General features: G+C 39.7%; 1 protein-coding gene across 1 annotated transcript in view; it reads right to left on the reverse strand.

Annotated features, from left to right (window-relative positions):
• TBX15 (T-box transcription factor 15) overlaps nt 1-17258 on the reverse strand; it is a 95264-nt gene that overhangs the window by 41020 nt on the left and 36986 nt on the right. The window contains 1 exon segment of the mRNA XM_058537241.1: nt 2888-3101. Coding sequence (XP_058393224.1) covers nt 2888-3101 — 214 coding nt within the window.

A 17258-nucleotide genomic window follows, 5' to 3' on the forward strand; every position in this document is an offset into this window, starting at 1 on the left:
GGCTAATGAAATTTGATGGTGGGCTACTCATAATGACTAAATCTAATATTCACTATAAGTCAGGCACTTTGATCCACATTACTTCTTTATAAAAATCTGTGAAACTTAGTCTATACATTTAAATATATATCAGTAATTCCCTCCTTAATAACAATGACTTATGACTGCCCTGTATATATAAACGGTTGGAGTGCATCTTGCCAGGGATGGAGAGAAAGTCCTCTCACTTGTTATCTGAGGTGAGAAAATACGGATCCTCTCAGCCATCTATGGAGGCTGTGGTACACAGAAAGAGATGAATTTCCTTTCTTGACTTCAAGAAAAGGGGTTAGATGTTTTAAAATTCAGTATCTATTTTTTCTGGAAGACTTATTTGACCTTGAGTGGAGAAGCTACCAGTCTCTTATCAGTACCCAAGTTCTAAAATGAATGAGCGGTGTGACTTTGGATAAGTCATTTAACCCCATTATCTATAAAACAAAGGAAAGGGACTAGATAATCTCTCAAGTGCCCTCCTCTTGCTTTAAAATTCTATGCCTATATTCAAATTCTCTTCTTAAAAACTTACCAAAAGTTACCTTTTCTTTTTGTCAGTATTTTAGCACAGAATATCAAGAGAAATCATAACACCCTAGAGAAAAATTAATCTTTCATATTCAGAAAATGAGATGTGTTTGGTTCTAATTTTATGGCTAAATTTAGGCCAATTCTTGTGTCTTCCAAACCCATTAATCCCTACAAGCACCTCTGTCCATGGTGCTGATTGTACAAATTATGTTGGTATATTCAAAAATTGAGAGCTGCAGTAGTTCTGAATCAATAGGATTACAGTTTGGGGTGTGAGAAGTCAATGGTGACTAAGATCTTCTGAGGGGAAAAAAGAACAGAGAGTCATACATAACTAATGTAACTAAGAAAATGGAAATTGGAATTAAAATTGAAAACGACACTACAGAGGAAGAAAAATGAAGTGAAAAGGAAGAAATTGACTGGGGGAATGGGGAGGGGGTGGAGAAAATTCACAGAAGAGAAAGGCTTCTTTGTATGTTTCTGAGTTGTTCCAGAATTACTTGAGCAGAGTGTCATGTGGCAACAGCAACAGCTGAGGCAATCCAATACAGAAGCATTGAATATAGTTTCTAAACCTAAACAAAAGGATATGACTAGAGAACAAACTGTACGTCTATGCTAGGAATATCCGGAGATCTTCAGGTATCAAGTGAATTTATGAAGACAGAGATGTGAAAAAGAAAACTGCAGAAGAAATCACCAAATAAGATCACAGGAGAGTTGTCAAGTTGGTGCTCAGGTGAACTGAATTCACTGAAGTGCAGGGAATGAGGGAACTACATCAGGGACAAAAATGACTGGAATACACAGACCCAATAGTAGTAAGTGAAAACCCAAAATAAAAACTGGAAGATCTTGGAGACAAAAAAAACAGTAATATTTCCCCTTCTCTCCAAACCAACTCCCTTGCCAAAAACTAGGAAAAAGAATAAAAATTTTTCCTTGAATTGCTCCATTTCCTTCCAAGCCATAACATCTCAAAATGTAGAACAGGAGTAGACTGAAATCCAAGCAGCAAAAAAGAGATGGTATTGAAAGTAATTCCCTTGATCTTTCTAAGAAGCCTTTTATTGGTTTTATTCACTACTAAAACTTAGAGAAGGAAGAAGGTTCCAGAAGAAAAAGAAAATGAACAAGATTTCAGATTCATTTTAAACTCATATTTTTGTTATGTCTTATTGTATTGGGAGGTTACTCTGCATTCAAGTGAACTGAACTCAATCAAAATATTCTTTTATTTTAAATGTCCACGTTCATGAAGACAGCTTATGATACATGAGGTGGGTTTTTTTGGTCTCCATGACATAAGACTATGTAGGTTGGCTTTGAAAATATGAAAGCAGCATACTTGTTTTAACTTCAATTAACTATTTCTATGTACTCAAAAGCTTAGCCCAAATTTATTTTTATTTAAGTGATTTTCTTTTTGAATCCAAAGGGCAAAAACTACAACCACTTCTTAACAGTGCAGAGTTATAAATAGTTAAGACTGTTGTTTTAGAGCCAGACAGATTTGTGTAGAATTCTGGAGCTGTCCTTTACTACCTAGGTGACCTTAGTTAGGTTAATTAGCCTCTTTCAGCCTTTGCATCTTCATCCACATACGAGATTATCATATCCTACCTTATAGGATTCCTATGAAGTTTAAATGATATAATATATATGTTGAGTATCCAGCATATGGAAAATTTACCAATAACGGAGTAGCTTAATTAAAACTGTTTATTTCAAGAGAAACTGTGTTTTTAAAACTTTTAGCACCCTACCTAAATAATTTTGCAAGAGTTTCCACCAGGTCACCCTTAAGTTTTTGCAATAATTTCAAGCCAAGAACAAAACACAATGGATCAACAAGCAGGGCTCAGAAGATGCACCAAGCCCAATTCTTACCAAAAACAAAATTTCTACAAAAACATCTAGCTGTTTTAAATGCCTTAGAAGATGCAAGCTGTTGTTTGGGGAGCAACATTTTTTTCTTGAAAACATTGGATGGTGAAGTAACACTTGCTTTGGAAATCTACCATTTGGCTGTTAAATACCACGGATCTCCAGTATTACCTGAAATATATTTGTAGGTGGAAAACGTTTGTGAGGGTAGAAGTGATTTAGGTTTGAGTAGCCCTTGGAGGAAAATAGCAAAGTCCTGGTAAACGACAAGACCATTTTACCAAGATATACAGATGCAGAAAAGTGAGTGCAAGTTGTTTTGGCTTCACCAATGCTACCTACCTCGAGTAGGTGAAAAGAAAAAATGTAGCAGCTCCTACTTTTGTTCTCCATTCTTTGAGTCTGGCCATTCCAAGGAACTTGTCCTTACCTGCCTGCTTTGGTGATGATCATCTCAGTTCCAATGTCATGGAACCTCTTCCAGAGGTCAGCACATTGCAGCTCCACCTGAATCTCCTCCATGGAAGACATGGCAGCAGGCACAGGGCCTGCAGCACCAGGGCCCAGGTCAGTGTGAGTGTCAAAGGAGCAGGAAGTCCGCTCAGTGAGCACCTCGGAGTCTGAACCAGTGCTCTGCTCAGAATCTGCAGAATAAGCCATCAAGCCTTAGGTGAGAAACTGCTGGGCTACCCCACACCCCTGGCCCTATAAGGTGGGAGGTGGAGTGGGGGGCATGGTGGAGTGGGGAGAGGGGTGAACCAAAGGAGACTTAAAGCTGGGAAGCTCCAGAGCACAGCACTCAGGGTATTTTTTTTTTTTTTTTATGGTTTGTTTTTGTGATTTACGACCTTCTTTCAGGTTTCGTGTTTCCAACATGACATCTGGCATTTTAGTAAGTTTTACCAACAGCTGAAGAAAATTGGTCCACAATAGGCAATATAAAGAGTACTAATGTCACCAAGTTGAAGGCAATAAAGCCAAACTGGGGTGACAAAATAAATAAAGGCCAAATTTTAAAAATAATAATAATAATTACAGGCTATAGCTCCAAATCTAAATGAGACTATTTCACTTGGAGGGCACGGGGGAATCAATGCTAACAACAACATGTTATTTTATTCCATACCATTCAGCATCACTGCCCATCAGTTATTTTTAAACACAGCAATTTTTCCTCCATTTATATATCCTGGTCATCAAAAGTAATGAAAGGTTGTTTGGGGCCTTTAGAAGCATTTTGTCATAGATTTGAGTAAATGGCTTTTCCTAAGAGTCCAATCAGGCCATTTTACATGGAAAAAAATCTATTGTGAGGCAAGGATGTCAGCATATGGAAAAAGTTACCTAAGAAGGCGGTTGAAACAAAGGGAATAAATGAGTTCAGGAGACACCTTGATTGGTTTCTGAAGTATGGGCTGAGCGGAGGGCTGATCCAGACAGGAAGGTAGGTTTGAGAGCAACCAAATAAAAAGCTGGCATGCTGGGCCAGATGGTCCTTTCCTCCTATGTCTCCTGTACTCATAAAGGGGGAGGAGGGGGCATGTAGACTGATGGAGAAGGCTAGAGTTCACTTTACCAGAGAATTTGCTGTAATTTAAAATTTTTTTTACTCTTAGGGGCTTGATGCCAAGAATTGTATTTCCTAAGATTTTCCAAACTCGGATTAGCTATTACAATTTCTTAGATTCAATGATACTGCAAGCCAAGCCTAAGAACCTATTTCTCTAACCCACTCTTAACATTTATGATTCTGATTGCTTCCTTCCTAAATAAATACATACATAAATAAAGGTTGAAAACAGCAGTATCTTACTCTGACAACTGACTTTTCAATGCTGTCAAAGGTCAGGGCCTCTTGGGCATCAGTCCTTGACACTAGCAGGATAGAAGAAAGATGGGACAGAATGCCAGATCATCTTGCCACCATCCTCACTTACCTACAGCAGGTTTCTAGGCCTGTGAACAACCAATCCCCCGATACCTTAAATTTTTTTCCTTCTAGCCCTGACACATTCCTCTCAAACCCAGGCAGCATTTCTGGAAAGAATCTCCCACTGCTTTGCCAAAGCCCACAGAGAGCAAAGGCCATTTCTCTCCATCCTCCCCAATTCCTCACCCTTCACTTCTGAAAACATTCAGGGTACTGCAGAACTGAACCAAACTCCTAAATAACAGGGAAGTCTCTGCCCAAAATCTTTAGTTTACCCACAATCACTAGTCCAGTCACCATCTTCACCAGAAAAAAATAAAAATGGAGAGGGGTGTATAACTAGGTTTTACATGTCTAACCATATAATTTTATACCTTGGACTAAACAGGAGCTAATTTTAGTCTCCTTCAAGCAAAAAAAAAATGGAGCTACTTCTCTAAGATGAGAGCTGCTGTTGAGTGACAAATCTCCATTCCAGCCTGATTCTATATGCCTGTCAGTAGCAGAGCCATTACATCATTACACACTCAGCCAGACACAGTAGTTCCTATCCCATGAGACATGGATTCCCAAATCCCACTTTGTTTCTGTGATATGCCAAGAGCTCCTCACTTATCACAAATGTTGTGAATTTTTCAAAAACTTCCTAAAGCAAGAGTTTTAAAAAATAGTCTTGTCCTACCTTTGGGAGCAAAGTGTTATAAAATCTCCTTACCATAGAATGCTACAATTATGAAAAAGTTGGAAATGAACATCCTAAGTAGGGCCCAGCAGAAATTTTGGACATATCTGATTTCTTCAAAGTGTGTTTAGGAAGGGGGAGGAGAAGGAAAGAGATCACTGCACTAAGTGATAAATCTTTAATGGTAGCCAAATTGAGGTTGGCATTGGATGGGGACTATGGCTGGAGAAGTAGGAAATAAGAGAGATTTTACTTTTAACTTGCTATGTCATCAGGAATAAAATGGGTACTCAAAATGTAACATTAAACGGATTAATGAATAACCTTGGACAAGTCACTTAACAAGGACTTATTTCCTCATTGTGCAATTAGAAGGACTGAACTGAAAACTTTTATAATGTCTTCCACCTCTAACGACTTCAAGAATGTAAGAATCCTTTCTAATGCAACTCTCCATGATAACTCAGGCAACCTCAATTAGATGCATCAGATTGAAAACTGTTTGGGCAAGGCAAGTTAAATCAGGAAAAAGACTAGGGGCTCAGATTCACGTTATCATAGGAGTTAAAGAATTGAGTGGGTGCTCTGTTTATAGTTTCAATCAAATCAATCAATAAGCACCTATCAGCATGTGGCCATATATGAGGTACCATGTGGATAATTTGAAACAGAATCCCAGACCTCTAGAAGTTTCCCAGTTGGTGTTGATTAATTACGTGTCTACTGAGTGCTTACTATGTGCCCAGCACTGTGCCAGACTCTGGGAAATACCAAAGTACACAATGGGGCTGCTCTTAAAGGTATTTACAGCACAAATAGAAACTGGAGCATTCACAAATAATCAGAGACCAAGACAAATACCACCACGCAATTTTCCACACATTACATATTGTCCTGTATGTCTCATAGGAATCCAGAGAAGAGAGGGATCCGAGAGGGCTAGAACAGTCCCGGGGACGCCACGGTTACTCGAAAAGAAATGGACAGGATGTGGAGGCAGTGATAGTATTTGCCCATGAAAAGGGTTTTCAGACAGTTATTTGTTTCCCTGGAAATATTCTGTGCTCCTAGATTCTCACTCCCTTGCAAAATAAAGCCCAACTGACATTTATATAGAGAACACAGGCACCAGCCCACATTTTCAATAACATGAATGCACCAGGTAATTTTCCATTCTCAATTGTTTCTTAGATGGCATAATTTGGAAATAAAATTAATATTATATTTTACATAGTTTGTTTAAAAAACTCCTAGAGTAGTTAGAGCTACCTGTGATGCAAGCTATCCTACAATACCCCTAAAATAGTCATCTCAGAGTCAAGATTAACAGCCTAGGTGAAAATAAAGTTTAATCCTTTGTAAAATACACTTCTAAATCATAGTTATATAAAATATTTAGGCTAACCAGATGAATTATTTCAGCTATTAATCAGAATGTATAATCAAGTTACCTAAGTCATGAATGTAAGAAATGCACAGCAGATTATTTCAATCAAATCAGATCATCCATTCAGAAATATAATCAGTTCCATGAAGATCAGAAAACACCTCTGTGTTTTCAAGTTCTTTTATTCTTGGAAATTTGTGACTTCCTGCCTTCAAAAGATAACCATTAGGAACTCATTTGAATGACCTGGAAAAACTGCTTGGCTATTAGATATCTCTTATGAATAATATTTTAACAAGGGAAGTTTTAGTAAATCAGGAACATAAATGATAATGTTACACATAACTAAGGAAGTTAAAGGATAAAACTTTGGGGACCTGTACTGAGCCGGTTACAAGCCCCTGGAGAATAGCATGTGACCCAAGGTCAAACCTACATATCTATTACCATCCTAAAAATTCCCTAAAATAAAGATTCTAACCATCAGTTCATAGTGCCACTCATTCTCTATCTTTGATCTATTTCATATGATAAAATGGATATTATAACACTAAATTCCCACAGAAAGTTGAGTTTAGCTTAGAGCAAGTTCAATGCTCAATTCCTGCAAAATAGTAGCAATAAATAAAATAGTTTCTTAATTTATATTTTATACATTCTCTAATATATCCTTCCATTTGATGAGGTAGACATGGCATACATTTTTATGTCCATTTTGTGGATGAGGACATTGAGACTAAGAAAAATTGAAAACAAGATGGCCTAAAAGGTAGGTCTTCTGCCTCCTGAGCCAATGATCAGATCTCTCCAAGATCATACTAGGTTCAACCCTAGCCAAAGCAGCCAGCAATTCTGTAAGACCCCTCAACTATTTTGACCATCCTTACAACTAAAATGGCTTAACATGTTTGTTCTTGGCCAAGTCACATAACTATTCTGGTCCTCATTTTCCTCAATCTTTATAGCACAGCACATACACATTTAATTAGGGGTGCCATAAAGTCCTTTTTAAGTCTAATGTTTAATGGATGGATTAGTAGTGCAGCTTAAAGACCACCAAGTCTAACAGCAGCCCAACCACAAGCTAATATGGTTGACATGTATAGAAAATGCCTGAATTATCTGTACTTTGACTTACTATCACAATTAGACATTATTAAAGCATATTTCACAGTCTGCCAAGTGATTTTCATCTCCACTTAACTAATAGTTTTGAGGGATCATTCATCACTACAGTGAGCAAAGCACATATTTTTCTGGGGTTCTGCTACTCACCAGGAGTGGGGTCTTGGAAAGTCACTTCATTTCACAGAGGCTCTATTTCCTTATCTTTACTATTAGGGGCTGGGGGAAGACATCTTCCTGATCAAAAAATTATATTTATATCTTTATGATAAAAACAACCTAATGATTCCATTGATAACAATGTTATTGACTTTGGACAGTGAGATGAATAAGAGCTTATAAGAACTATCCCAACCAAAAAGTTAACAGTCAACATTTATTGGGCACTTACCATGCATCTGGCACTCTGCTAAGACTTTAAATGCATAACACCATTTAATAGAACAAATCTCAGAGTTATTATCATGATTTCCATTTCATACATTATTGACACCAAAATCCAGGCATTTGAGGCATCAAATACAGGCATTTGAGACTGTATTTAATTCCATTTTTATTTCACCAAACATTTCTGCCTTGTATAGACCAGGCTATATATTAATGGACCAAGACAGACAAAACAGGTTCTTACTCTGAAGGAGCTCACAATCTGGTAGGAAGGACACACAAGCTGTTAAGGAAGAATGACTATGATAGGTGCTCTCACAGATGAAGGATCAAAGTATTAAGGAGCTGTGAAGAGCAAGCAAGTCAATGACGAGAGGATCAAGAAGACTTTACAAGGTAACATTTGAGAATGCACTTGAAATAAAAGTTCAACATGAGCAAGCAAAGAAATTATGGTGACAGAAATGAAAGTAATAGGAATACCATGAGTAAGGACTCGTCATTTTTAGAGAATTATGCACTGATATGGCCAGAGCTTAAAACACATAAGGGAAGAGGGGAGGGGAGATAAGAGATGGAGGTGGAGAGCCAGGTCCAACTCAATTAAACAACGACTTATTTAACATTGACTATATAGGCCAGTCACTATTCTAGATTCTTGGGACATCATCAGGGAAAAAACAAAACTCCCTGGCCAAATGAAGTTTATATTCTAGGAGGAACTTGAGTGTCACAATACGGAGTTTAGATTTTATTTTATTTATACCAAAGTTTTCTTTTAAATGCAGGTGATGATAGTTCTGTCTTCCCTTCCAGAATGTGAATTCCATAAGCTGAGTTTAATGCTTTGCCACATATCCTGAAGGAATGATGTACAATAGCCTGGTTTCAATGTAGAATCAGATAAGAGATGCAGAATTTCCTGAGATTAGATGCACAGTGCTACTTCCATAAGACTGGACCTCCGCTGTCATATTTTACCCCAAAGAAGAAAATAGTTTTAAACACTTAAAGGAGAAAGACCCAACACAGATGATAATCAAACAATAGGTTTTTTTTTCCTGCCAATAACTGGGACATGACTACATTGAGCGGTACTTCCCATGTAATATTAGTAGGGCAGCCACTCCTTGGTCTACTTTCTAAGTCCCAAAATCTCTAAAACCAAGACTCCCACAGCCATCACAGGGCTCCCATTCACACCAGAGCAGACATCAGAAACTTATAACCCAGGCAGCACTCTCTGTACCAGGCTCAAGTAAACTCCTATTTCCAGAGGACCTCTGCAGTAGAAATTGGTTCTGGGACATCAGACTTTATCAGATAGCTTAGTGAAACCTGGTGATGAACCTTTTCATAGAGTAATTCTAAATATGGCAGAAGCAGAGCATTTGGCACTGACCTGAGTACGGACTGAGCCCAAATTTGATACCCAGCTCAGAGCTTCAAGGGAATGAACTATAACCCAGGTTGGATTAAACTAAAATTATGATGATAGCAAACACTGAAACGAGCCTGTTAGATGACTTTAGTAATGGAATGAAGTCTCTGAGCTCTCCATGCCCTCCAAGTTCTATTTGGGAAAAAGGGGGAGGTAACCTGAAGCCTGCAATTCCCATGCCAATAATCCAATTAAGGAGACTAAGAGCACATATCTCTCAGCTGCTTAAAGCACGCTCCACCTGACAACCAGCACCCCTCAGTGATACACAGAACCAGAGGCAAGGACCCAAAGTCATCCCTAAGACCTAAGCCTTTTAAATAGGCTTTGCAGAGAAGTGACAGCAATAATTTTTATGTCTATTTCTTGTTGATCAGGCAAAAGCTCAATGTCATTAAAGGTTCAGCCTCTAGTGCTCCAACATGCTTTGAAGGTGGAAGCAAAAAAGGGAAGAGAAGTAATAGGCACTACACCATAGTTTATACACATTATCTCATGCAGTTTTCACAGAAAACCCTCTCAATTAAGCATTATTGCTGAGATTTTACAAATGAGCAAACTGATGCTGGGCAAGATAAAGAGGCTTTTCTCACATTATATAACTAGGAGATGTCAGAGGGGGATCTAAGTTAGTCTGACACTCAAGTTGATGCTCTTTTCGCTATATGCTATTGCCCAATTTTCAGAACTAGACCTGCAGAGCTGTGTGCTTCCCACTATGAACTTGGAAACATAGAGCTAATGTTCAGGCTGCTCAATCAGAAGATAGCTCCGTGGAAACTAAAAGATTGTCAGTTCTTTTGGGAGAGGAGAAAATTCAAACCAAGGTCAAGTGGGAATTTTCCTTTCTCAGTGGCAGGGCAGTTACGTTCAGGAATATTTTAGGTCTCTTCACCAACTTAACATTATTGAATAAATACAAATGTAAAAGGCCCTCTTTCGTTGTATTTCACTTCCTGTCTCCAGTCCCTCCTGGGTAAAACATCCAAATGCGACAGACAGATCACTGTCGATGTCAAATCACTCTTTGTTTTAGCCTAGACCATAAGCAAAATAACCTTAGAAGGTACTTGGAAGATGTTTGGACTTTGAGAAATGTATAATGACAGCATTGAAAGACAAGAAAAGGCAGGTGAAATCATTCCTACTTGTGCAGAATTTCATTTATTTAGGGTTAACTCTAAGAGTTCGGGATCTTTGAACTCCAGAAGTTTTTGATAGTCCTAAATGGATATCTATACCTGAGGAGAATTCATCTGTTAATACAGTACATGAAAGCACTTTATAAACAGTGAAGTATCAAAAAAACATTTAAGATTATATGCCAATGATCAAGTTAATCAGGAAGATCAAGAAAAAATAAGAACAAATACAGGTCCTAGATTTTCTAGAACAGTCCTAATTTCAAATATTTTATTTCATTCTCCTCATAAAATGAAAATTCTTGAGACTGACTTTTGGTTCAGAAAAATACTCCTTATGAAAGCACAGAAAATGCATAAATGGAATAATCAAAAATTGGTCACCAGCCACATGGCAATATTCAATCTAAATACCTCTTGCACCAGAGGTCCTCCAAAAGTTGATCCTGATTGACTGGGTGGTCTTCAAGATTTACCAGTCAATTTTAGGCCAGCAGCTGTCAACAAGGCTCCTCCCTGAGGCTCTTGGCACTTTTTCTGGGTGAAGTGACACATTAGTTCATCCCCAGGCCAGTGCTCCTTTGCTCTTTGCAACCACAACTACTTCCAACCTCCCACCACCCTCCCCCACCACCACGGGCATAGCACCACCAGACGTCTGCCATAGTGGTCTTTCAATTTCCATCAAGTGGAAAGGAGGCCTTCTCCCAAAGGCCCTAGAAGAGCTTGTCCCATACTTTGTTGGAATATTCTCACTGAGCACCAATAAATAAACAAATTCATGTGAATGTGCTAAAGGGGAAGAACTGAGCAATCAATTTCCAAACAACAAGTGTAATTTACAACGTCTGGAGACAGTGCCCTTGGAGGCAGCAATTTCAAATATGTAAGGAGGATAGACGTTTCAGGACAGCCAGGAACATGCAATGCCCTTCAAATTAGACTCAGGAGACCACCAGCTACACCAGCTGTAAAATCCACTCAACCTATCAAGCCAAACAGAGAGAACCACCCTGTTTAATGAATATAAGAGCCACATAGCTGGCAACCATATAACAACCCCTCCAGTAATTTTCTGAATTCAGCCATTCAATCAATCATTTATTTATTCAGCAAATACTTATTGATTATCTAGCCTGGGCTGGGCAAGGTGCTAGGTACCGTGAGGGGCACAAAATTGAATAAGATAGGATCTATGTCCTCAGGAACTTACAAAATCACTTAGGAGACAGGAGAGGTCAATAAATAAAAATAAAAGTAGAATAGTCAAAATCCAGCATGGCACATAGCATGCTGAGGATTGGAATTCAAAAAACCGAGTTCTAAAACTGACTTCTTTTTCCAACTGTCTATTTTTGAACAAGTGACTTAACCTCTTTAAGCCTTAGTTTTATTATTTGTAAAATGAGGATATCATTAGTACCTACTTTGTGAAATTTTTATGAATCACAACAAAGTGTGTGTGTCTGTGTATTTACATAAATTATCAATAGTAAAACAAATATATGAATGCTAATTTTCATGTATTATTATCTAAGAAGAGTGTCAACAAAATGCTATGAGTTTAGAGGTGAGAAGAACCTCTTCCAGGCCAGGGGTCTTTTCTGAGCCTAATGAAGAGATGTTTGGAAGATAAAAAGGCAGGGATGGGGAAAAGAGGAGAAAGAGCTTCAGGAAAAGGGAATTTTATGGCAGAGGCATGGCAGTAAAGTCTAGGGAACAGCAAGTAATTCAGACCACATCTGTATTATTTCTCTTGGTTCCTCAGCACCTGGGACAGTGTTTGGCACCTGTTATGTGCTCAATAAAATGTTTTTGTTGAATGAATGACTGAAATGCTATATGTTTAGCAAAGCAAGAGAAGAGTTGTGGCTGGAGAAGAGCTGAGAGGATAAGCTGGAGCCAGATGAAGAATCTTGAATGCTATTCTTCTGATCTTCTTCAGAAGACCAATGTATCCCTAGTAATGAGGTATCTTAATTGAACGCCATGTTCCCAATGAAATCCCAACAGGGTCACCTCCACACATAATCTCAACCATTGGAATCCCACTAGCTTTTCCTTCTATGACTGTGAGTTGTGTTAAAACTGATTGGCAAAGTCTGACCTGAAGTCTTTTCAGGGCATCAAATGAGTTCAGTGAATTCAGTCACTTCTATGAGTAGCAGTCACAATCATCTAGAAAATTCTCAGATACTAACTCTCCTTCACATGAACCCAAGAAGAGAAGGGACCTGTGGTCATAAGGATAAAATGAGGAAAGGAGCAAGCCCTTCTACAAGTGCTGGGGCTGGTGATGCTAGGAGCGGGGAGGGGAGGACAGCAGAGAAGTCCTCTCCTTCAGGAACAGGATGACTCTGGCACAGACAGCCGCTGCACCCTCCAGACCCCACGCAGCTAGTGTCCCTCCCTGTCTGCAGTGAAGCGGGGTTTCCGGAGAAGCTGCCCGGAAGGAGAAAGAACACAGTCCTTCTTTAGAATCACACAGACCCAGCTGTATGACTTTGAGCAAGTGATTTAACCTATCTGAGCCAATTTCCTCATCTAAAAGCACAGAGATGTCGATGGCTCCCAGTAAAGCCCCTGGCACACAGTATTAAATGTTAGTTCCTTCCATCATTTGGAAAGGGAGGTGACCACAATCACTTCCCTATCCATATCTGAGAGGCAGAAAGGTTTGTGTTCTTTCGAATGGAGAAAAGCAAACCCTAATAAAGAAAATTTAAAATGTAGAGCAGGAAAAGATCACACGGTGAAGAAAATAACTCAGGGCCTGGGGCAAAAACTATCAAAATTGAATGATGTTAGAAGGAGAAATGATGGGGGGGCAAAAGGAGGGGAAGCAAAGAAATAGTGAAAGTGTCAGCTAAGGAAGTCTGTTTTTGCGTAGGTCTACTTAAGTGATGCTCTCCTGGTCCATGATGGCTGCCACACTATTTGAGAAGGAAAATGACTAGAATCTGAAAGAAGAGAGAACAGGGCAGACCATTGGGAAAAGTTGTATGTTGGACCTTCAGTAAGGAAATGGGGCGAGGGAAGTAAACCCTAGCCTTGAACAGAGAAGCAGAGAGCTCAACCTTGACTAAAGAAGCAGCCCAAGGGCACCACTCTATGAGAGGTGGAGAAGACAGGAAAGCCCTGGGAGGCTGCAGGGTATCCTGACTCCAAACTGATAACCTTGTCAAGAGCATTCACCTTCTGGCTCAGGATAAGGAAAATACACATGGAGGAGGCAGAAAAGATCTAGAGCCTAAGGGAGTCTCCCAGGGAGCATGAATGTGAGGTCTGAGAGTTGGGCATTAGAACCCCTATTTGAGTGAGATCTTTGAGACGTAGCCAAGGTGCCCAGTGCCACCCAGCCAGAAACTTCAGAGAAAAGAAAAGGACCCAGATCTCTCTTACTCCAAAGCTTGAACTCTTCCACTGTCCTACACCTTCAGAAACCCTAAAATCAAATGCTTTAACAACAGAAAGGAATCCACTTTTGGGGTACAGAGCAAGGATTGGAGTTAAACAAACACCCTGGATTAATTTATAGCAGTGCCTTTATATTTACAACTTACCAACCCCAGATGGAGATGCTTGCAAAACTTAGAATCCCACCCTCACATCTCAAGTCCCCAGACCCCTCCAGGAAAAGCCCACCTCCCGAGTCTGTTTTGTCTTCTTTTTTTTCTTCTAAAGCCCTCCCCAGAAGAGAATGAGTTCCAAAGGATGCTAACCTCAGGGTGGATTTTTGGTGATGGCCAAGAAGAGGGTGGGGCAAAGTAAGGAATTGCCTAACACTGTCTTCTGTGTAAAGGCTGATTTGGGAATCCCAGAGTCAACATGTTATTCCCAACTCCATTCCTGACTCCTTGAGTCATCTTGGAGTCATTTAATCCATTGTTCTTCAGCCAACACCTTGGCTATAGCATGCCTCTGTTTTTCCCCAGGCCTACCTACCTCGAAGGGTCAGAATGACCCTTGAAGAGACAGTGTCCTCCAAGTGTGTCAGCAATTCAGAAACTGACAGCTTCTAAAATAGCTGGTGTGTTGTTGGGTGTCTGTTGCCTTCTGAAGGAGTGGTGGTGTCGCCGAGGCAGCAGGATTTCCTTGCCAAAGTTGCTCCTACCTTCCTCCCCATAAGGCTCTGCACTGCCTCTCCTTGTCCCGGCCCAGGAAGACTTCGAGCCCAGGGGCCGTGGCATTTAAGCATTGTCAGAGTTCCGACTTCAGTCCTGGTAGTGGTGCCAGTTCAGCATCTGTCATGGTGACCCAGCCTGAACTGTATTTAGAAGCTTCGGACATGGCACCGTGTCCCAGCCCATCTCAGAGTGACAGGAGATTTCCTGAGCACCTGGGCTTGTGATTCAAGTGCTCCTCCTCCCAGGGAATGGGGGTCAAAATGACTTTCCTAATGGTCTGTTTCCTTCTCAGGAGGGTACCCATCTGTTGGAGGCCTCTCTCAGAGAGTCAGTCTCTATCAATGCTATTATATAATGCTCTTATAAAAATCTATACTTTTTATAAAGCTTGCAAGACACAGCAGAGGAAAGAGAAAATAGTGGGAAAATCAATTAGAAAATGGGTTTAGTGTTCTGTTCATAGACTATTCTTCCAAAGATAAATTTCCCTGGAATTACATCTTAGGAGTGCTCAGAATCTACCAGATACTGCCAGTGAATAGAGCGAGCCTGCCTATGACTCTTGACTTCTAGAGGGACAGTGCATGATTTACCTCATCTTCTCGACAGCCTCTATGTCAATCATGAAAGCAGCCTACTAGAGTTGAAAAAAAATTAAAAGTTATTCCTGGTTAATGGTAAAAAAATAAAATCTCATTTATTTACACTTTAATGTAATCTCCACGCAGAGAGGCAGACTGATAATCATATAACACTAATCAGGTGGGCTGGCAGTTTTGAGGGTTACTGCACACAGAGTGCACCCTCAACTCTGCTAGGCCACAGGAGAAAGAAAGGCTTTTTCCCAACTGACCCTCAACTCTCTGCCCCAGTGTCCCTGACCAGAGTCCCATGGAGACACCCTGTCATTTAAAAGGCATCAGTGTTTGGCCTCTCCCCATTTCTGGGCAAGAAACCAACACTCAGAGAATGTGGTTTTAGAATCATGGTATCTAATCCATTCAAGGATTATTTTCCCCCCTACTGCTCAGATGGGCATGTTAATCATCACCTCCCTTTGTTCTGTAATAAATTCAGCCCCAGCTAATTCCAAGGCTCTATGCATCACTGCTGTTTAAAGATGGCGTTTTGACAGGTCAGATATTTAGAATCAATAGACCACCAACCAGTCAAAAATCTTAAGTAGTTTTAGGAACATGTGGAAGTAATTTTTTCCAAGAATTCACAAGTCTAGAGGATGAGATCTTATTGATGGCATGAGGCCTGTTGAATATATTAAAGTATTACTTTATATACCATATTCTTTACATACCATGTAATCAAAATTGATTTAACAGTGAAGGCAGATTTTCCTTATTATACGAAATATTGTACGTGTTATCAGATATAAATTACAATGGAGTACACACTATATAGCACCTTTAAAAGAACCAATAAAAGATTAAGATAAAACTATGAGTGAATGTGCAATAACTACATATTTAAAATACAAATGTTATAGGCTAGGAAATTTCACAGAAATCAGAATATTTTGTGTGACACTGCCTATATATCTACATTTTAATTACAGTCATCTCAACTGCATGCAGTGAATCTTTTTGTAAAGGAAAAATTATTCCATAAAATATTAATTTCTAATTTTTTAAATGAAGAGGTTACTAAGCTAAAGTCAATGGATGGGCTTTGGAGGCTTATAAGTAACCTAAAACTATGAGTTAAATATGTAAGAGCTTGCATTTTTCTGGGAAGAGGATGTGTGGTATTTATGGGATTCTCAAAGGAAACTATGACTTGAAAAGGACAAGGACCACTGGTTTGATAGGGCTTCTTCAAGCAGGAAAAACACCAAACTCAATTTTCCAAGCTCTGTTCTGCTGTAATGTAAAGCATTTCCCCTTAGCCAGATATTTCCAATGGGAGAAATATTCAAAAGAATAAGATACAGAATACCAGTGGTGCATCTTAATAAAAATACATTCTTTGTCTCCCTTACAAAGACAAAGTGGTTGTGTTTCTCTGAGTGTTAAATGGTCACGTGGGACCACCCCACCTTTTCTCTGTATGATTCCTTATGTCCCATTTATCTTCATTTTAACCCCATATACATGTATGTATAAATGGTTGGGGTTGTTTTTTTTTAAATATAATCCACATCAAATCATTTTGGGAGGTAGGAGGATTACAAATTATCTCTAAGTGAAAGAAAATGGGGCTTTTCCTTTGGCCTTGCTGCTTTTACTCTTTCATACTCTCTTGTTCTCCTTCCTCCTGCCTTCCTCCTTACATGTGTCAAAACCACAGCAAGTTTGCACTTGTGGGACACACAGTCCAGTCCTCTCACCAGGGAAGTACTCTCGGTCGGTGGTCCCCATATCTCAGAAGAAATCCTCCTCCCACCCCCACCCCCCCACCCCATGTCCTCTAGGGCAGTGCCTGTATCTGGCACTGGAGCCAAGAGGCAGCTCCTCAGGGAAACCTGGACACAGCGAGTAGGTAACGCTGCCCGCAGCAGGACTGCCAAGGCTTTCCTAAAGGCCATGGCACCTGAGCCTGCCCGCGAGAACATTTTGGTGAGCTCAG

The sequence above is a fragment of the Diceros bicornis genome, chromosome 4 (genome assembly GCF_020826845.1).
Source record: "Diceros bicornis minor isolate mBicDic1 chromosome 4, mDicBic1.mat.cur, whole genome shotgun sequence".
Taxonomy (NCBI): domain Eukaryota; kingdom Metazoa; phylum Chordata; class Mammalia; order Perissodactyla; family Rhinocerotidae; genus Diceros; species Diceros bicornis.